The 19759-nt window shown below is 45.8% G+C and overlaps 4 protein-coding genes and 1 long non-coding RNA gene across 7 annotated transcripts in view; 3 read left to right on the forward strand and 2 right to left on the reverse strand.

Annotated features, from left to right (window-relative positions):
* Positions 1-9217, reverse strand: part of NIP7 (nucleolar pre-rRNA processing protein NIP7) — an 82669-nt gene extending 73452 nt beyond the window's left edge. The window contains exons 1-5 of one of the 2 annotated variants that reach the window (XM_027119453.1): positions 9020-9217; positions 8813-8899; positions 8573-8711; positions 7647-7787; positions 6595-7441 (exon numbers count right to left, since the gene is read on the reverse strand). In XM_027119453.1, coding sequence (XP_026975254.1) covers positions 7322-7441; positions 7647-7787; positions 8573-8711; positions 8813-8899; positions 9020-9075 — 543 coding nt within the window. In that variant the 5' untranslated portion in view covers positions 9076-9217 and the 3' untranslated portion in view covers positions 6595-7321. Of the gene's footprint in view, positions 1-6594; positions 7442-7646; positions 7788-8572; positions 8712-8812; positions 8900-9019 lie in introns of those variants that run through there. The other variant, XR_003435446.1, reaches the window with a different exon arrangement.
* On the forward strand, positions 462-5845 carry TMED6 (transmembrane p24 trafficking protein 6). Its single transcript, XM_027119455.1, has 4 exons — positions 462-839; positions 2100-2226; positions 3497-3648; positions 5455-5845. The coding sequence occupies exons 1-4, from the start codon at positions 504-506 to the stop codon at positions 5686-5688; spliced, it is 849 nt and encodes a 282-aa protein (XP_026975256.1). The 5' UTR covers positions 462-503; the 3' UTR covers positions 5689-5845.
* A 10-nt stretch (positions 9218-9227) lies between the features above and the next one.
* Positions 9228-16356, forward strand: COG8 (component of oligomeric golgi complex 8). Its single transcript, XM_027119438.1, has 5 exons — positions 9228-9739; positions 10998-11205; positions 11989-12816; positions 14918-15086; positions 15864-16356. The coding sequence occupies exons 1-5, from the start codon at positions 9243-9245 to the stop codon at positions 16139-16141; spliced, it is 1980 nt and encodes a 659-aa protein (XP_026975239.1). The 5' UTR covers positions 9228-9242; the 3' UTR covers positions 16142-16356.
* Positions 13909-16322, reverse strand: LOC113627147 (uncharacterized). The gene is made up of 3 exons (XR_003435447.1): positions 16210-16322; positions 14888-15946; positions 13909-14713 (listed from the first exon to the last, which is right to left on the reverse strand). It is a non-coding gene; the product is annotated as an uncharacterized LOC113627147 (long non-coding RNA).
* A 123-nt stretch (positions 16357-16479) lies between the features above and the next one.
* Positions 16480-18598, forward strand: PDF (peptide deformylase, mitochondrial). Of its 2 annotated transcripts, XM_027119452.1 has the most exons (3): positions 16480-17093; positions 17676-17732; positions 17904-18019. In XM_027119452.1, exons 1-2 carry the CDS (start codon positions 16499-16501, stop codon positions 17681-17683), a joined length of 603 nt encoding a protein of 200 aa, XP_026975253.1. In that variant the 5' UTR covers positions 16480-16498; the 3' UTR covers positions 17684-17732; positions 17904-18019. The 2 variants fall into 2 exon arrangements, with proteins under 2 accessions (XP_026975253.1, XP_026975251.1); XM_027119450.1 differs by lacking the exon at positions 17676-17732 and having other exon boundaries at positions 17904-18598.
* Positions 18599-19759: the final 1161 nt, after the last annotated feature.

Consider the following 19759-nt stretch of genomic DNA (forward strand, 5'->3'; position numbering starts at 1 on the left):
CTTTAGATGACTGTATCAGTCAGGTGGAAGGTAGCAGAATGAGGATTATCAGTGGAGGGGTTTGACCACTGTCTCTTGCTCATTCTTCATCCATTTAAATTTTTACACACACTTCCATGCTGTGCTTTGCTCGCCTAAACTGTAGCACTGGGCAGAAAGAGGTCTGTTGAAACAGGTTTTGCCCCTCACGTCTTATAGGAGGGACACGTATCATCTAGCAATTTGATACGAATGAGAAAAATCTCCCCAGCCACTGTGTACCGAGAAATGAGTCCGTACATTCAGGTGGTTGTAAATAAATTTGCCTAATGTTTACCCCCAAGAGGCAAGAACTGAAAAATGACAGCCCAGAGGAGGGGTGGAAATCTCTCTTCTGAAGTAATAGATTCTACCTAGCACCCGTGATGTAGGTCTGGTAAGCCACTGAGTTTTTGAGGTGAAAGCAAAATTCTTTCCTGTGAGCCAAACGTGGGGTACCATGCCAGTTCTATTCTGGAATATCTATGTGTGGCCCTGAGACTGGCCTATGTGTGACTTGCAGAGTTAATGATTATCCCAGCAGTTGTCTAAACTGCTTGGTTCCACTGGGCTGCTGCAAGCAGTTAGAGCAGTCTCCAGAGAGCAGCATGTTCCCCTTGCTCTTTGGTGCTGGACTGGTGGTTCTGAACCTAGTGAGCTCTGCAAGGAGCCAGAAGACAGAACCTCTTAGTGGCTCTGGGGACCAGCCCCTCTTCCGTGGTGCGGATCGATACGACTTTGCCATCGTGATCCCTCCAGGAGGCACAGAATGCTTTTGGCAATTTGCCCACCAGACTGGATACTTCTATTTCAGTTATGAGGTGGGTCATACTGGGGACTTGTTTTTCTTGTTTGTTCATTTCCTTTTGTAAAGGGGGTCAGGTTTTAAATGAACACAAGGTTCTAGTTGTCTTTATTATGCTGTGACTCCCCACCTGTTAATGAAACAGACCTGCAGTTAAATGGAAACTCCTGATGGATGAATAATCACTAAAACATATGGTTTGGCTTCTCAAATTGGGGGCTGTGGAAGTGTGCTCAAAGTCATGGGACAAACGGGGTGCCTCTTCCTGGAGAGGTAATCATCACACTTACTCGAGTTTAGAGATAGGAGGCGAAAGAATCCATTTTTTAAATATTAAAATAATATGGATATGGTACCAAGTTGAATGAAAAGTCACATGAACTTTGGAGACAAACCCAGAGATTTCAAAGACGCTTCAGTTTATGAGGTTGGGGGAGCAACATTTACTCTCTTGCCTTTAGGGGTAATTCCAGCAAATTGGAGAATCAGTAACTCAAGGCTTCTCTATGCAGTCAGACCTGTTGCTTTTAGGAAGGTAAATGTTTTCAAGTTGCCTGTTCACAGGCCAAGTACTTTAATCCATGCTGTGCCCAAGGATGGTCTGCTCAACAGTAAACTTAGAAGCTGTTCATTTCCTTTGTTCTTTATCTTAGAAACCTATTAACTTTCTAAATTTTGTTTACAGAGTAAAAGACTATGTTGATCTTATTCTACTCCAATGTAACTTACAATTTATTTTAAATTAACCTATCAGAGATTTTTCTTATCTCTGAATTTATAATAGAATAGTAGCTACTAGTCAGGTCACTGTAGCCTGGGCTTATCAAGACGCAGCTTGGAGGCAAGTACCTATTGAATGCCTTATTTATTTACTGTCAAGCATCAAATAAGCCCAAATCTGGTATACCACTGGGGAGGTCAAAACCAAGTGAGTTCTGCCAAGAACTCTACAGCCAGATTCATATACACCAACATGTCAGCTGCATGGTCTGAGACGTGTTTTCTTACCAGGGGTGCTATTGGCATTTGGGTCATTTCTTTGTCCTGCTTACTATTTCTAACACGGCAGGCTATTCAGCATTGCTGTCCCCGCCCCCCTTCCCCTACTCACAACACCAGGGCAACGTCTCAGCCCAAATTCAAAGTGGGGGTTGGGCAGTACCATCCCTGATTGAGAACCACTGTGCTGATGGTCACTGGATGTCAATCTTACCATTCAGCTAGCTTCCTGATGATGCAGCAGGAGCTTTTCTCCCTCTTTCATGTGTCTCGGCAGGTTCAGCGGACACTGGGAATGTCACATGACCGGCATGTTGCTGCCACTGCACATACCCCACAGGGTTTCCTTATAGACACCACTAAGAATGTTCGGGGCCAGATTAACTTCTCCACCCAAGAGACAGGTCTGTTTTCGTCATCACGGCTATTATAATAATCATACGTTTCTTTGAAATTGGGAAAATAATGAGGAAATATTGAACTTAATTAAGTACCTGAGATGTAAAAGCTCTGGCTTTTTCACATATGCATGGTGAAATAGTAAGAAAAAGATTTAGCCTTCAACACCAAAAACCAGATTTCCTGGAGACTGCCAATGGCCAAGGACATTAATCAGCGGTCCACTGGCAGTTTGGAAGCAGTCTCCAGGTGACTAATTATTATAACTCCAGGGTCCAGAAGCTCGATTTTATCTTATCATCTCCAACGAACCAGATTATTGGAAAGTGATCAAAACAGGCAGACCCACTTATGATACAGAATTCCAATTAATAAATTTATTATGGGACAGTATTTCTTTTCAGTCATCAAAACACTTGAGCCGGTTACCAAAAAGCAGAACACAAGGAAATGCATGGCCATGAAAAATATCCGCATTCTACAACAAAGCACTTCTCCAGTCACCAGAAAATTCCTACAGCCAGATCGAGCCTGTCCTCACCCTGGACGGCACCAGTCAGTTTGAACTGTCCTCTCTACCAGCCAGGTGCACAAAAAAAGACTATTTCTCAACAGGGACGTAAGAGAATCACTGAGTGGCACAGGATATTCAGCATTATTATGCAGGATCTTTGGCCCCTACGTAGTGCCTTCCAGTCATTTCGACAATCAAATACACTGCCACACCTTTCCAACCCTGCTCCTCCTCACTCCTCCCCCATCACCACATGCGGGGAGGTGACCCCAGTTGAGAACAAGCACCAGTACATACCCCAATCATCAGCCCCCATACAGACCACCTTGCAGGAAGTTACTCCAGTAGGATAGCTTCTTTCATTCACAAAGCATACATTTCTTCCCTACTTTCAAATTCAAATGATATCCCAACTCTCATGGTATGCAAGAAGCAAACCCTATGCTCTTAATATGCTCTTGATCAGAAATTCCTTAAGAGATGTGGGAATTATACGTTGAAAAAGAGGAAGAAAACATTTTCTATCCAACACAGAGCTAAAGCTACTAATATTTGGCAAAACAATATTATAAATAATTAGTAAAATAAGTTTCAAGTAAGATCAGTATCTTCCACATCAAAAACTGGATTTTGTACTTCCTAAGTAAAAAGAAGGTGCTATAGTAGCACATTTAACACTGGAGAAGAGTTATCTCCAGGGAAATCTAGAGGGTGGGAGGGTGGGAGACCAAGATTTGGTAATGATCTAGGGATTCCTACAGGTTTTTATCAGCTTTGTCTAAAAAATCAGCAAAATCACTTTGGTTCTGTGCAAGTATACCTCAATTTTGGAGTCTTCTATGAGGGGCCTGAGATGGACCACAAAGAGAAGAATGAAAGAAAACAACTGAATGATACTTTGGATGCAATTGAGGTAACTGTTTTGTGGGAGAGAAACATCCATGGAAACTGACTTTAAATTTGGAGGAAAGATTAGAATTATGGGAGTAATATCATCAGAGTGAGGGCTCATTTGGGTAGAAAACAAACAGGCAAAGGGATTTGAAGCCTTTAATTTTGTGACTTGGAGCTCTTGAAATTCCTCACTTGTTTTATACCACGAATTGGCAAACAACGGTTCACAGGCCAAATCTGGCCCACTGCCTGTTTGTTTTTTAACTTAGATACAATTCACCACTTTAAGTGTACAGTTTAGTGGTTTACAAGGTCCTGCAACCATTACCAGCATCTAATTCCAGAATAGTTTCATCACCCCAAAAAGAAACTGCAGACCTATTATTCACTCTGTGTTCCTCATGCCCCTCAGCCCTGGGTAATCCCTCACTAATCTACTTTGTTTATATAGATTTGCCTGTTCTGTACACTTCATATAAGTGGAATCATACAATGTGACCTTTTGTCTTTGGCTTCTTTTATTTAGCATGTTTTTAAGGTTCATCCACATTGTACCATGTATTAATACTTCATTCCTTTTTCTGGATGTATAGTATTCTATTGTATATTTAAAACACATTTTGTTTATCTACTTATCAGCTGGTAGACATCTGGGTTATTTCCACTTTCTGGCTATCATGAACAATGCTGCTGTGAGCATTTGCCTACAAATTTTTGTGTGAACATGCTTTCATCTCTGTACACATATAAGCGGTATACGCTGCTGGCACATATGGTAACTTTTTACCTTCACTGAGGAACTGCTATATTCCACAGTGGCTAAACCATTTTACACTCCCACCAGCAGTGTATGAGTGTTGCAATTTCTCCATATCCCTGCCAACATGTTATAGTCTTTTTTGCTATAGCAATCCTAGTGGGTATAAGTGGTATCTTGTGATTTTTGAGTTGTGTCTCCCTGACACTGAGCATCTTTGCATGCTTTTTTGGAGAAATGTCTATTCAAATCCTTTGCCCATTTTAAAATCTGGTTATTTGTCTTTTTATGATTGAGTTCTAAGAGTTCTTTATATATTCTGGATACTAGTCTCTTAACAGATATATGATTTGCAAATATTTTCTCTCATTCTCTGGGATCTCTCTTGACTTTCTTGATAGTCTGCTTGATGCACAAAAGCTCACTGCCTGTTTTTGTAAGTGAAGTTTGACTAGAACACAGCCATGCTCATTTGACAATTACAGTTGGCCCTCTGTATCTGCAGATGCAGAACCTGCAGATGCGGAGGGCTGACTATGGGATTTCAGCATTCTCTGCAGGTCCTGGAACCCATCTCCCCACTGATAATGAGGGACAGCTAACTGGACATATTGTCTATGGCTGCTTTTGTGCTACAGTGGCAGAGCTTAGTAGTTGCAAGAGACTGTATGGCCTGCAAAGCCTAGAATATTTACTGTCTGGCCCTTCCATAAAAATTTGCAGGCCCTTATCTTTTACCATATACAAAGAACAGAAGACATCACCCAGAACAGCAATGATGTGCTGAGTACATGTCTAAATCTAGAGATAATCTGGAGGAACTTTCTAGTTTTAGCACTGAAGTTTTTCATTATAAAAATTATTTTTTTATAACTGAAGTCCAAGCCATTTTTTCATAGACAACAAAACTAGCATTTATCAACAACTCCAATAGCCAATTTATTACATACTATAAAATCTTAAGTTACTCAACTTCCAGATAAACTAGGTTAGTGCTGGTGGGTACCCAGGGGAGGCTAGATGAGGTTACGGAGGAACCCTTTCTGTATTTCATTTTCTGTCCTGCAGAAGAGTACACGAAAGCTGCAGAACAATATCTTTCACATGTGGCGATACTACAACTTTGCTCGCATGAGAAAAATGGCTGACTTTTTCCTACTCCAGTCAAACTATAACTATGTGAATTGGTGGTCGACAGCCCAGAGCCTTGTTATTATTCTTTCTGGGATCCTGCAGCTGTATTTCTTGAAGCGTCTCTTCAACATCCCAACGACCACAGACACAAAGAAGCCAAGATGCTAAGCTCGAACAACTACAGTGCCCTGGCTCTTTTCTTCTGGGGCACAAGCTCTCTCAAATCTTTGTAAAGTTATTGGGAAAAAATCAATTTTTCTTGTTAGAAAGTTGTAGCCTATTGCTCTCATCTACACAGGCAAAATAGCAATAAATAAAAGTGTGTAAAGTTTTGACGTTGACTATTTCTAAAGTACACACTAAATGCTACCATCAAAATACTGTCCATCGTACTGCAGCCCCTTAACCTTCACTATGTTTATTTAGAAATTAACAGAGAACCTTGGAAGGGAGAAAAGTTGAAAAATATGGGACAAAAACATATAAAACTGGGTTTTATATGTTGCATACAAAAACAGGAGTTGGTAGAGTGCTTTTTTGTAATTGAAAAATGATTTATTTTTAGAGATGTCACCTTTGGAATTTAAATTAAGCAGTATATGCACTAAAGAAATTGCTTTACAATACAGGTACTTAAAAATTTTTTGTCTGTGACATGTTTTTCACTAAAAAATATTTTAGTAATTCTAAAAATAATTTTGGAAGGCATGGGAGAAGGATGGAGGAGCTAAATTATTATTTCAGGGTTTCTGAGTAGTGCTTTTTGTCCAGTCCAGTCATGTAATTAAAGATTTGTAAGAATATATGTATAAATGAATCACTTTGCTGTACACCTGAAACTAACTCAATATTGTACGTCAACTATACTACAATAAAAAAAATTTTTTAATTAAAAAAAAACCCAAAAGATTTATAAGAGAAATTGTTTTAGAAATCAAGGTGATAAAAATAACATTCAGCCTGGGATCATACCATTCAAGAAAAAGAGTGAGAAAACCGCTTGTAAAAGCCAAGATAATATAATCAAATTATGTTCATAAGATCCTACTCTTAGTAACAGAAATACTCAGTATAAACGTTACAGAAATAACTCTTACCATTTATTCAACACTCTCATTTGCCAGGCACTGTGCTAGATGCTTTACGATCACGATTTCCACTTCTAAAAACTATTCTTAGGAAGACGGCTAGGCTGCTTTTTGAAACAGAAGGAAATGAAGCTTATTAAAGTTTAATGACTCATCTAAGGCCATACAGCTGGTAGATGTGAGAACTGGTGTTTGAATCCAAGTTTTTTTCCACACTACACAGCACCTACCGTAAAGAAAATCGGCAGAATAAACTGCTCTTACTGTTTTATCCAAATTTCATTTGTAAAATTCCACACACGACCTACTATTCTGATGGCAATATCTATCTTTCATAGTATTAATAAATAAGAAAATTCATTACGTTCTTATCATGTGTTTGGAAAAGTGTTATCACAGATAACAATACGCTATTCTTGTCCTCAGTTCCAACAATTTAGAACCTGTTACTCAAAACAAGAAGCCCTCTGATTCAAATATAAAACACAGCATTCTAGTTAGTCATAATCACAAAGATCCAAAACCCCGTTTTTGAGCCATTTCTGCATAATAAGAATCCAACCTGCATTTGTCCATAATAGAATATTAAACTAAGAAGTCCCTGAAGAGGTCACAGTGTTGACAAAATTCAACATGATGGTGGAGCCTACACAGACACAGGAAACAAAGCTAGGCCCTTCCACACAGCCACAAGTCCTCGCGATGATTTCGTTTTAAGTCAATGTCTCTTCATGCCGCACATATTCCCCAATGTCTGCTTGATGAAATACCACAATCGCCATGGGGTCTACTTTCCTGCAGTCTTGTGTAGACTTTGCTGCCACCCCAAAACCCTGGGATTCAAAAGAAGAGACACTGATTCACTCAAGTCATTCAATAAGTACGTATTGAGGTCTGGAAACAACAAAGACGAAAAGATACAGTTCTTTGAAGAATTCAAAAGGTGCTGAGAATTTAGTCTCTCAAGTGCAGACTGAAAATACATCCATCTTGAATAAAAAGATACTTGATTTTTTAACAGCAACCATCTCTACTCACCAAAGGGATGTCTGCCATGGAGTACACCACAACTCCCTGGTACTGAGAAGTATTTTCAGTGATTCGACCAAGTCCAGATTTCAGCACATGGTTCCCATACAGGAAGGATTGCTCTGCTCCAGGTTTTATCCACACTTTATACTGTAAAAAAGAGAATTAAATCCAAGAGACATAAAAATGCTAAATAGTTAGACCCCTGCAGATAGGCTAACTGCTAGATCTATGGTTAATTTCTTTCTTTTTATCCCTTATGAACTAAGTTTTTTTGGTTCTTTTATTTATTTTCTTTTCAGTTGAAGTATAGTAATCTATAATACCATGTTAGTTAAAGACGCAAAACAGTGATCTGATATTTCTATACATTACAAAAGGATCACAATAATACAAAGTTATAGTACCTGTGTCATCTGTCTCCATACAAGCTTATTAAGATATTACTGACCATATGCCCCGTGCTATATATGTCACTGTGAGGTTCGTCTGTCTTGTAACATGAATTTTAAAGAAAAGAGAGAAAGAGTCATGCTTCCCTTAATATGTTCACCCCACGAAGAGACCAGCCAGGAGGTTCTTACCTCGACTCTACAATCAACTTCTCCCATGGGCAGTTTAACAGCTCTTTTTCTGTACCCCACTACGCTCCTCTTCACAGCCACCTATTTGCTTTTTGGTCTTGAGCTGGGTCTGCATAGGCTTTTCAGTTTCTACTGGAGATAACCACCACTACGCGGCCACACAGGGCTCCTACACCTGAGCCCCGACCACGCCCAGGCATTAAGATGTACACACATCTCCAGGTGCTGGCACTGACCCTAAGCACCGTCAGCGACTCCGTCGCAGAAAAGGTGCCCAATTCTGCCTTCTGATGTGGCCCTCAGCCTAGACTTCCTCCATCCCTAGTGGCGGACTGACACCACCCCACAAACCTTGGCATACGGTGCTAGGTAATCCAGAGCCGTGATGTGCAACCGAAACTTGTGGGTCTTCGTGAATTTTCCGAAGCACGTCCCCAGCGACACCAGCTTGTCACCGGAGATGTTGGCGGCCAACTTCAAAATCTTCTCACTGAAGGGATAAAGAAAAAGGCAGTGTCAGATGAGGGAGGCTGGAGGGACCCAGGACCCCACCCGGCTCCATGCTGCCTACCCGGCCCCTCGCCGCCTCACCTCACGTAGTACACCCGGTCGTTGTGCAGCCTGAAACAGTAGGTGCCGTCGGGCCTGTCGACCAGCAGCTGCAGATTCTCCCCGATGCTGAGAGCAAAAGGAGGACTAGAGGCCGCGCCCGGACTCATCCCGGCACCGCGCCCCCCGCTCCACCCACGCCCCTCCGCGCCACCCACACACTCCCTCTTCTGCCCCGCGCACTCTTACTATTTTGCTATCTTCTCAAACATTACTCGCGTCTCCTCTTCAGTCAGAGGCCGCATTTTCCCGCTGGGTTGGAACGCCGGATCCTCGTGCCTCAGTTACCGGAAACGGAAGATCAGCCGCTCCTTGGCAACCTCAAAGCCTGCCTCTCTAGCTGCTTTCCAGTCGTTGCCCCACGCTAGCGCCCCGTAACCTGGACGACTATCGGGGAAAGAAAGCGGGCCTGATGAGAAACCATAGAGACCGGAAGTACGCCCCGGCTGCTTTCGATTCTACGGAGTCAGTGCCCTCGCTGAGCGGGAGAGGAAGTGACGCTGCTGCTGAGAAGATGGCGGCGACAGCGACTCTCCCGCTCTCGACTACGGCCTCGGCCACAGCGACGGCCACCGCGGCTGCTCTCGGGGAGGTGGAGGATGAAGGGCTCCTGGCGTCACTGTTCCGGGACCGCTTCCCGGAGGCCCAGTGGCGGGAGCGGCCCGACGTGGGCCGCTACCTCAGGGAGTTGAGCGGCTCGGGGCTGGAACGGCTGCGGCGCGAGCCCGACCGCCTGGCCGAGGAGCGAGCGCAGCTGCTGCAGCAGACGCGCGACTTGGCCTTCGCCAACTACAAGACCTTCATCCGCGGCGCCGAGTGCACCGAGCGCATCCACCGCCTCTTTGGCGACGTGGAGGAGTCGCTTGGCCGCCTGCTCGACCGCTTGCCCAGCTTCCAACAGAGCTGCAGGTGCGGCGGGTCCGGTGCTAAAGGGGCTTTTAATACCTGTAATCGCTATCATTTACGACGATAGAAATAGCTAACACTTAGATAGCGCTTACCATATGCCAGGTTCTCCTCTGAGCATTTCATTAATCCATTTAAACTGCACAGCAGCCTTCGAGGTAGGTATTGTTATTTGCATTTTGCGTATGAGGAAGTTAAGACACAGAGGTTAGTGACCGTCCCAGGGCACAGCTAGTAAGTTTTGAAGTCAGAATTGGAACCCAGCAGCACGTCCCTCTCTCATAGGGCTGTTGTGAGCACTAAATAAAGAGAATCCATGCAAAGCACTTATCATTGGGTCCGACATAATTAACACTCTACAATTGTCAGCTTAATATATGTGCATATTTATGTAAACCTATACACACAACACAAACACACAACACACATGTACACACAACAGCTTGGACCAGAGGTCATCTGCTCTAAACCGTTCATTGATAGGAGGCTGACAAGGAAATCCTCCCGTTTGGGGACAGTAAAAATCATCATCCAAAAAAAAAAAATCTTCCTTTTTGACCCATATTCTCCCTCCCTCCACCCTCAATCCATTATCCCTAATTCTGCCTTCCAGTCTTTCGTGATAAAAGTTTAAGTTTTCTTTTGAGTCTTTGCATATTTGAGAATAGCTTTCATACTCTTCCAATCCCTTAGAATAGATGGAGGGCTTCACAAAGCAGGTGTCTGCAGTTACCGAGAAGAAATGGAGACTGTAGGAGGAACTGAGGTTGGACCATAGCATAGGAGATTAAGAGGCTGAGGGAACTTGGGGGTAAGGCTGTAGTTCTAGGCTAGTTAGGGCATTATGAAAATAATAAGAATAGCTGTTATTAAAGGAACATTTACTCCATATCAGGTCCTATGTTAAATGCTTTATACACATCATCTCATTTAATTCTCACATCCTTATGAGGTGGGTCCTGTTACTATTTTACCAATGAAGAAACAGTTCAGAGAGCCTAAGTACCTTGCTACAGCTTGTTAAGTGGCAGATCTGGGTTCAAATCTTTTTATCACTTATTAGTTGTGTGATCTTGGACAAGTTGCTTAAAATCTCTGGGATTAAAATTTCAAGGGTAAAAGTACTTATCTAATGGGGTTGGTGTGAAGATTAAATCAGATAAATCAGCCCAGTGCTCAGTTCATAGTAAGTGCTTGGAATTTGTAGCTAAGACTTGGATGCAGAGCAGTGAACCACCAATGAACTCCTGATTGTTACTAGGAATTTTGTGAAAGAGGCTGAGGAGATCAGCTCCAATCGCCGAATGAACACCCTGACTCTAAATCGGCACACGGAAATCCTGGAAATCCTGGAGATCCCTCAGCTCATGGACACCTGTGTCCGGAACAGCTATTATGAAGAGGCCCTGGAGCTTGCAGCCTATGTACGCCGACTGGAAAGGAAATACTCCTCCATCCCTGTCATCCAGGTAGCCAACTTGCCCAGAGAGGACTCAAGCTGATGTTCTTGTGATCAGTAATTCTGTGGTCATCACTGACCCTTTAGGCAGAAACCTTAGGGAAACTCCTTGCATTTTTCACATCAGTTTCTGCAAGGCAGGCAGGCTTGATCATAAAACATACATTCATTATTCAGTCAGCTGATAAATATTAATCATGTGCCAGGCATTGATCTAGATGCTGGGGGTACAATGTGAACAAAGACAAGGCCTTGGCTCTCATAAGCTGCTAGTTGGCAAATAAATAAATAATATCCTTTCAGATAGTGTTAAGTATCTTAACAAAATAAACCAGGGAATGGGGCAGGAGGCTAAGGTGGGTTACTCTAGGTAGAGTGGTCAGGAAAGGCTCTTCTGGTGAGATAACATTTAAGCTGAGACCCAGATGACAAGAAGGAGCCAGCCACATGAAGATGTGAGGGGAGAGCCAACCAGAAAGTGGTACAAACAAGTATAGCAGGCTAAGGAGGGAAGAAGTTGGAGTGTTTGAAGTATAAAGATAGCCATTCTGGCTGGATTGCAGTGAGCAAGGGGAGAGCATTAGGAAGCAGGTGAGGGCAGAAGAACCAGGCAGGGCCCGTAGGCCACAGTGAACCAAACCTTTGCTGGTGAACCTGTATGCATCAGTTTTAGGAAATCTACTTTGTATGTCAGGACAGCAGTGGGAATGTTGGTCTGCAGTATTCAGGGTTAGTGGAATGGGTTCCAGGGAGTGTCTTTCCCAGCGTGGTGACTCACCCCCTGTGTCGTCAGGGCATTGTGAACGAAGTGCGCCAGTCCATGCAGCTGATGCTGAGCCAGCTGATCCAACAACTGAGGACGAACATCCAGCTCCCTGCCTGCCTCCGTGTCATTGGCTTCTTACGGCAAATGGATGTCTTCACCGAGGCTGAGTTGAGGGTCAAGTTTCTTCAGGCCCGAGATGCTTGGCTCCGATCTATCCTGACTGCCATCCCCAGTGATGATCCCTATTTCCACATCACGAAAACCATCGAGGCCTGCCGTGTCCATCTGTTCGATATTATCACCCAGTACCGTGCCATCTTCTCAGACGAGGACCCGTTGCTGCCCCCTGCCATGGGCGAGCACACCGTGAATGAGAGTGCCATCTTCCATGGCTGGGTGCTGCAGAAAGTCTCACAATTCCTGCAGGTGCTGGAGACTGACCTTAACCGAGGGATAGGCAGCCGTCTGGACTCTCTGCTAGGCCAGTGCATGTACTTTGGACTGTCTTTTAGCCGGGTAGGGGCTGATTTCCGGGGTCAGTTAGCTCCTGTTTTCCAGCGAGTGGCTATCAGCACTTTCCAGAAAGCAATTCAGGAAACGGTCGAGAAGTTCCAGGATGAAATGAACTCCTACACCCTCATCTCAGCTCCAGCCATCCTGAGCAGCAGTAACCTGCCTGCTGCTGTTCCAGTCACTCAGCCGGGGACCCTGCAGCCGCCCATGGTGCTCTTAGACTTCCCACCCCTTGCCTGCTTCCTCAACAATATTCTGGTCGCCTTCAATGATCTGCGCCTCTGCTGCCCCATGGCCCTGGCGCAGGATGTGACTGTGGCCCTGGAAGACGCCCTTGCCAAGGTGAGCACGTACTGTTGGCTCTCTTCTGGGGCCTCCTTTAGTAACAAGTGGCCACACTTTTGTAATAAACCAGTCTGTGTGACAGTGGTGCCTGCTGACTTCGGTTTAGTGTGGTTTTAGAGGTTTTTCTGGTTGAAAAGCTCTGGTTAGTCTCCTTTCATGAAGTGTCTCACCTGTAGTAATGGTTCAGTAATATATTGATTTTCTATTGCTGCATAACAAACTCACACAAACATAGCAGCTTAAACAACACACATTTATCATGTCTGTTTCTGTCGGTCAGGAGTCCAGGCACAGCCTAAATGGGTTGGTCCTCTGCTCACAAGGTTGCAATCAAGGTGTTGGCCAGGCTGTGGACTCACCTGGAGCTCAGGGTCCCCTCCTTTCAAGCTCACTCACAGTGGCAGATTTCTGTTCCTTACAGTTGTAGGACTGAGGCCCTCAACTCCTAGAGACCAGCCCACTCCACAGGCAGTTCAGTGTGGCTTTTTGATTCTTCAGAGCCAATGGGAGAGCATCTCTCCTTGCTAAGTCTCCTTTAGAGGAGTCCTCAACCCTCTTTTAAGAGGCTCATCTAATTAGGGTAGGCCCACCCAGGATAACCTCCCTTTTCATTAATTCAATCAGCCGGTTAGGGACGTTAATTAAAACGGCCAAATCCTTCACCTTCGCCATATTCTGTGGGTTAGAAACAAGTCACAGATTCTGCCTGCACTCAAGGGAAGGAGATTACACAAAGGAGTGGATACCAGGGGGCGGGGATTACAAGAGCCATATTAGAATTCTGCCTAATACAAGTAATACTACCAACATTGCTAATATCCGAGTATGGTGCATTTTTACACATTAAATCTTTAGATATTGGGTGTTTCTTATAATTGATGACATCTTACAGTTGCTGTGAGCCAGGTGGCAGTTGTGATGTGGTTGTATAAAATCTTTCTGTTGATGTCCTCCTGTAAGAAAGAGCAAGGAGGGCTTCCCTGGTGGTGCAGTGGTTGAGAGTCTGCCTGCCAACACAGGGGACACGGGTTCGTGCCCCGGTCCGGGAAGATCCCACATGCCACGGAGCAGCTGGGCCCGTGAGCCATGGCTGCTGAGCCTGCGCGTCCGGAGTCTGTGCTCCGCAATGGGAGAGGCCACAACAGTGAGAGGCCCGCGTACCGCAAAAAAAAAAAAAAAAAAGAGCAAGGAAGCATGAGCAACAAAGCTTTTTAGGGTCAGTGCAATTCAGATAATAGTAATTAGCTAATATTCATCTAGAGCTTACTTCATGCCACGTAATTTATCATACTTTACACATATTAAAACTTAATTCTACAACCCTGTGAGGTTAGGTCCTGTTGCTGGCCCTACTTTATAGATGAGGGAACTCAGGCACAGAGGGCGTGGGGTGCTTAAGTAATCACTTAGAGGCCATAGAACCAGTGAGTGGCACAGCTGGAGTTTGAGCCGAGAACGTCTGGCACCAGAGTCTATGTTCGTTATTTATTTGTTTGTTTGTTTGGCCGTGCCTCTTGGCTTGTGACCAGAGATTGAACCTGGGCCCTCGGCAGTGAAAGCACAGAGCTCTAACCACTGGACTGCCAGGGAATTCCCCAGAGTTTATGTTCTTAACTCTGTCACTGTGACCCTGCCTGTAATGTCAGCTAGGCTGTTATTTGTATGTGGAACTTCTTTTCCAGCTCTATTTTTTCCTCCTTTACAATTTTCTAGTGGTTCTAGCATTGTGAAACTTCAGAGGCCTTACTCAGTAGAAGCCTTTTATAGTGTTGCTTCATCTTCCTGGATCCACCATAGTTCTGGTCCATCTCCCATGGGAGCCAAAAGCAATGTATTCTGTGTATAATTTCATGATGCTCCTCCACTGGAACTGGAAACTGCACTAGTAATAAAACTAGTTGGATAAGAAATACATCAGTGAAGTGACAGAATTGTGAAGATTGACCACAATTGTGAATTTAAACAAGATAATAATATCATGTACGGTTTGGAACAACTTTCTTCATGAAAACTTGAGGGCTGCACACTTGTACCTAGTTTTATACACTGCTGATGGTGATAGACTAACCTGGTGATTGATGGTGCCCTTGTCTCTTAGGTAACAAAAGTAATCTTGGCCTTCCATCGTGCCGAAGAGGCTGCCTTCAGCAGTGGGGAGCAAGAGCTCTTCGTCCAGTTCTGCACTGTCTTCCTGGAAGACCTCGTTCCTTATTTAAATCGCTGTCTCCAAGTCCTTTTTCCTCCAGCTCAGATGGCACAGACCTTAGGTAAAAGAAGGGAAAAGATTCTTAAAACTATTTTATTGACATAATTCACATACTAAATAATTCACCTATTTGTAAAATTCAAGGTTTTTAGTAAGTGTACACAGGTGTGCAACCGTTACTACCATCTAGTTTTAGAAAGATCCCCGGTGTTCATTTGTCGTCATTCCCCAATCTTGCCCTTAGCCCCTGGCAGCCACTAACCTTTCTGTTGCAGTAGATTTGCCCTTTCTGGACATTTCTTATCAACAGAATCATACATTATGTTTATATCTAGCTAAGTGGAAGAAGCCAGTCACAAAAGAACCACATAATGTATGATTCCATTGACATTAAATGTTTACAGATGGTGTTTTAAAAATATTTTTTAGAATTTACCTTCCCTTCCCTATGCCCCCTCTCTCTCTGCCTGTGAAGGGGGTGTGGGAGGCACAATTTCCCAAAGGGTAGTGGGCCAGTGATCCCACCAGCAGAGTGGCTGCTCTCTGCTCCCCCAGCTTTTCCTTGGGTCTGTCCAGGGAATCCAGTGCCTGCTGAGGCTCTCCTGGTGCTTTTTTTCTCCATCCGTCCTGCACTGTGCTGTTTCCATTACTTTCAAAGTCTGGCTTTACCGCATAGGTGCCTGTCCCATATCACAAAGTGATTTTTACTGTATTGAAATATGGTAACTGTGTTCGTTACTTCCAATAAGTGTTTTTTTGTTTTTGTTCTTTTACCTGTGACACATAATTAAATTCATTAAACGCTTTTTCCACTTCTATTCTTTACCATCTGGGCCAGGCATTCCACCCACTCAGCTCTCCAAGTACGGAAACCTGGGGCATGTGAACGTCAGCGTCGTCCAGGAGCCTCTGGCCTTTATCCTGCCGAAGAGAGAGATGGCCTTCTGTCTAGACGACAAGGAGCTAGTCCCCGAGGTCACAGCTCCAGCGCCAGAACCCCCAGACGAGGGGCCAGTCCTCGAACCTGTCACCTCGGCTTTCCCTGACGGGGGGCAACAGGAGGTGGGATCCGTGGGACCGCCGCAGGCAGCCGACGAGCCTAGTGCAGGCACTTGACAGGCGCCCCCTGCGCCTGGGCCGGTGCGGCGGGTACCGGGGCCCCGGAGCCCGAGGGGCTTACTTACTGCAGCGCCCGGTGGGAACGGGAGTTGCCGCGCGTGGGAGAGGCTGCGAAGGCATAATTAACGGGAGAACCTCCTGGATATTCTTGTAAATGCTTGATTAAACTATCAAATGGAATTAAGTAATAAAGCTGGTGGACGCCACCCAGAGGCAGGCTGCGAAGCGTGAGCGGCGCCGGCGTTCCCGGAAGGCCCGCGGGAACTGCACTTCCCGGAGTCCCTGGGGGCGGGAGCTTCGGCTACGGGGGCCGGCCAGGGACGCGTGCGGGCGGGTGGCTAGGCTCCACGCGCCATGGGTCAGCTGGGGGCTGGGCTGCTGCTGCGGTGGCTGCGGGCGCGTGGCTGCGTGAGGCCGGCCTTGCAGTGGGGAGAGCGGGTAGCGGGCGGCGGTGCCCGGGCGTGCAGCTCCAGGCACCCCCCGGATGGCCTCGAGGGCCCGGCGCGCCGGCGCTCCTACTGGCGCTACGTACGGCGTCTGGTGCAGGGAGCGCCGGAGCCGCCGTACCCGCGCGTGTGCCAGGTCGGGGACCCGGCGCTGCGGGCCGTGGCGGCCCCGGTAGAGCCGGCACAGCTGGCGGGACCCGAGCTGCAGCAGCTGGTGCAGCGGCTGGTGCAGGTGATGCGACGCCGCCGCTGCGTGGGCTTGAGTGCGCCGCAGCTCGGAGTGCCGCTGCAGGTGCTGGCGGTCGAGTTCCCCGAGGCGCTCTTCCACGCATGCGCGCCGCGCGTGCGCGAGGCCCGTCAGATGGAAACCTTCCCCCTGCGCGTGTTCGTGAACCCCAGCCTGCGTGTGCTGGACAGCCGCCTGGTCACCTTCCCCGAGGGCTGCGAGAGCATCAGCGGCTTCCTGGCCTGCGTGCCCCGCTTCCAGGCGGTGCAGATCTCAGGTGCGCGGCGGTGGGGTCCCTGGGGCGGATAGGTAAATGCGTGCTCCCCTTTAACCTGCGGAGGCGGCGGCCTCGGATCCCACGAAACGGTTTCCGCAAAGTTCCAGTTAAAGCGTAGACAGGTTGATGGCTGATCAGCGGAACCTACCTACCCACGAGCAGACCCTGGAGTGGACAAAATTCAGGACTGACGCGATGCGATGGGGCAGGAGGCGCCTGTGAGGGCAGAGCCAGCTCAAGTGGGGCACAGGGTTGGGGGTTGGGGTTTGGGAGGGTGGCCTGATTCCCCTGTTAGCTCACACCACATCCTCTGCCCTGTCACTCACCTTGTGCCTGTTTGTCTGTCTCTCTCTCACACACACACACACACTCTCTCTCTCTCTCTCTCTCTCTCTCTCTCTTCTGCGCCAATTAGATCTGTCACGTGGAATGGGAGAAGTAGAACCCAGCTTTGCCTAACCCAAAGTGATAAGCCATTACCTGTCATACCACAGGATGTTTTGCAGAGTGTGATTCTTTGCTGGGGTTGGGATGATTGTTCCTCTTGAGCAAGTCACTTGGGAAGATCATTTCTCATTTCAGCCCCATAGCGAACCCAGCAACCTACTCGTCAGAGTTGGGAACCAGGCTGAATACTTGGTAAGAGGCAGAGTTCAGACTTCTTTTCTAGGAAGCATAGGGGCTGCCGTCTGCATCCCCTTCTGATATTGCCTCTTGTAAATAGGAACAGCCAGGGGCAAGGAAAGGCTAAGTAGGTTGAGAATGATGCAGTTCAGCATGTCCTCACCCAGGCTGTACCTTCCTTTTCAGGGATGGACCCCGGAGGAGAACAGGTGGTGTGGCAGGCCAGTGGGTGGGCAGCCCGCATTATCCAGCATGAGATGGACCACTTGCAGGGCTGCCTGTTCATTGACAAAATGGACAGCAAGACATTTACAAACATCCATTGGATGGAGGTGAATGACTAAAGCTTTCCTGCTGCATCTGAGGACCCTGAAAACCAAGACACAAACATTTTGGCTTTAAGCTGGGCATGTCTTACCTGGCATCGACTTGGTATTGGCTCTGCTCCGACAGAAAACAATGGCCTGTCAAAGCATGCCTTCCCGAGTTGGAGGAAGATGTTAATGTTTGCCCTGAAATGAGCTATGGACAATGTATTGCCTTTAACTTGAGAAGAAAAATAACTCCCCTGAAGGAGTGGACATTTCCTGGCAATTTTGTATGGAGATAAAGATGGGGCGCGGGCAAGTAAATAGCCACTCTCAGTAGACATGATTTCAGAAGAGCTGTATCATCTGTTCCCAAAGCCAAGATTAGATAATATAGTCCCCAAACACCTGAAAGCTGTGTTTTAAAATGCGGATTAAGGCTGTGGTTGATCGCCTTCACCAAGTTCTTACGTTTACAAAGGGCTCAAGTGTGTTACCTGCATAGTCTCCATTTGTTTTGGATACCAGTTTGCCTGTGGAAGTAAAACACAGGACAGAATGTCCCCAGTTCAATGACAATATTAACGTAACTGAGTATTCATACATTTTAACAGGTTCAGATACAGTTTAGGTCTCCAGCTTTTGCTTTCCACCTTTAACAGACCTGGGGAAGACTTTTCTGCTGAGATCTCTTAGGCAGCTGGTACTTGGCTCATTCTTTGGATGGAGGCCATGGAGCAGGGCTGGGGGAGGGGTGATATAGGTTTCCTCACGATCTGAAAGAAGAGTGTTCTGATGAAACCTTTCCTAAGCTGAAATAGCATAAATTGAAGAAGCAGTTACCTTGGGACACATCTTGCTAACAGATGCACAAAATAAATGGAGATAAAGCAGATTGTCACAGATACAGTTCAAAACTGTGGTGGCTTGATGCTGAGCACAGCTCCCAGGTAAGGAGCTTGGCGGTGCCACTCTGGCAGCTCTGAGTGCGTGCTGCTTCTATAATGGCTCACTGCAAAACAAAAGCTGAATGCTATTTCAGCTTTCACCTTTTTCGTAGAAGTGAAAATCCTCTTCAAATTTCTTTCCATTAGTGAAAACAGGTACTAATATAGGTCTTTCATAAAAGCAAAGCAGTGTAAAGTGAAGTTACAAAAAGTGGGGGATGCCTGTAGTTGAGAAGGAGCAAAGAGCCTCTTCCTGTCACAATTAGGGCAGAAACAGAAAGCAGAACTTGTGCTTCCTCGTCAGCACACTTATTCTGAAAAAAATAAATTAGCATCATGGTGACCAGTGTTTTAGCTTTAAGATTCTGTCACAGCTTTGTCAAGAGGTTAAGGAACTCATTTCTTTTGATACTTGTCTTACCTCAGTTTTATGTTGAGTTTTGCCATGCAGGTACTCTTACCAAAGTCCTCAAAATCCAAGTACCCATAGAGTAAGAAGTCCAGTAAGTTGTTTAGAGAAAATGTGTTTTAAACAGTAGTTAATTAAATGACCCCAGGAAAGACCCATTTTCCCCCATGGCTTTCTCTAAACAGCCAAGCCTGGGGGCCTGTGAGGCCAAGCAAAAGAGAACTGGCTCTCTGTGCATCACACTTCAGAGAGAAACAGGGCCCAGCACTGCCCTGAGGTGAGGACAGAGACTCAGCCACCTGGGAATCTGTAGTGAGCTCTCACGTATACTGAAAACACGTATCCTTAGGAAAGTTAGAATTCAGTGAGCCTCCTTTC

This window comes from Aethalodelphis obliquidens, unplaced genomic scaffold (assembly GCF_003676395.1).
Source record: "Aethalodelphis obliquidens isolate GAN/ISIS:26980383/991018 unplaced genomic scaffold, ASM367639v1 scaffold20, whole genome shotgun sequence".
Taxonomy (NCBI): Eukaryota; Metazoa; Chordata; class Mammalia; order Artiodactyla; family Delphinidae; genus Aethalodelphis; species Aethalodelphis obliquidens.

Bases quoted from the DNA above. Each gene is read 5' to 3' on its own strand.
- TMED6 (XM_027119455.1), top strand. From the start codon at position 504: ATGTGTGGCCCTGAGACTGGCCTATGTGTGACTTGCAGAGTTAATGAT. The intron at 840-2,099 runs GTGGGTCATACT...GTGTCTCGGCAG, and splicing joins ACTTCTATTTCAGTTATGAG to GTTCAGCGGACACTGGGAAT. The intron at 2,227-3,496 runs GTCTGTTTTCGT...GGATTCCTACAG, and splicing joins CTTCTCCACCCAAGAGACAG to GTTTTTATCAGCTTTGTCTA.
- COG8 (XM_027119438.1), top strand. From the start codon at position 9,243: ATGAGAAACCATAGAGACCGGAAGTACGCCCCGGCTGCTTTCGATTCT. The intron at 11,206-11,988 runs GTAGCCAACTTG...CTGTGTCGTCAG, and splicing joins CCTCCATCCCTGTCATCCAG to GGCATTGTGAACGAAGTGCG. The intron at 15,087-15,863 runs GTAAAAGAAGGG...CATCTGGGCCAG, and splicing joins TCAGATGGCACAGACCTTAG to GCATTCCACCCACTCAGCTC.
- PDF (XM_027119450.1), top strand. From the start codon at position 16,499: ATGGGTCAGCTGGGGGCTGGGCTGCTGCTGCGGTGGCTGCGGGCGCGT. The intron at 17,094-17,903 runs GTGCGCGGCGGT...CTTCCTTTTCAG, and splicing joins CCAGGCGGTGCAGATCTCAG to GGATGGACCCCGGAGGAGAA.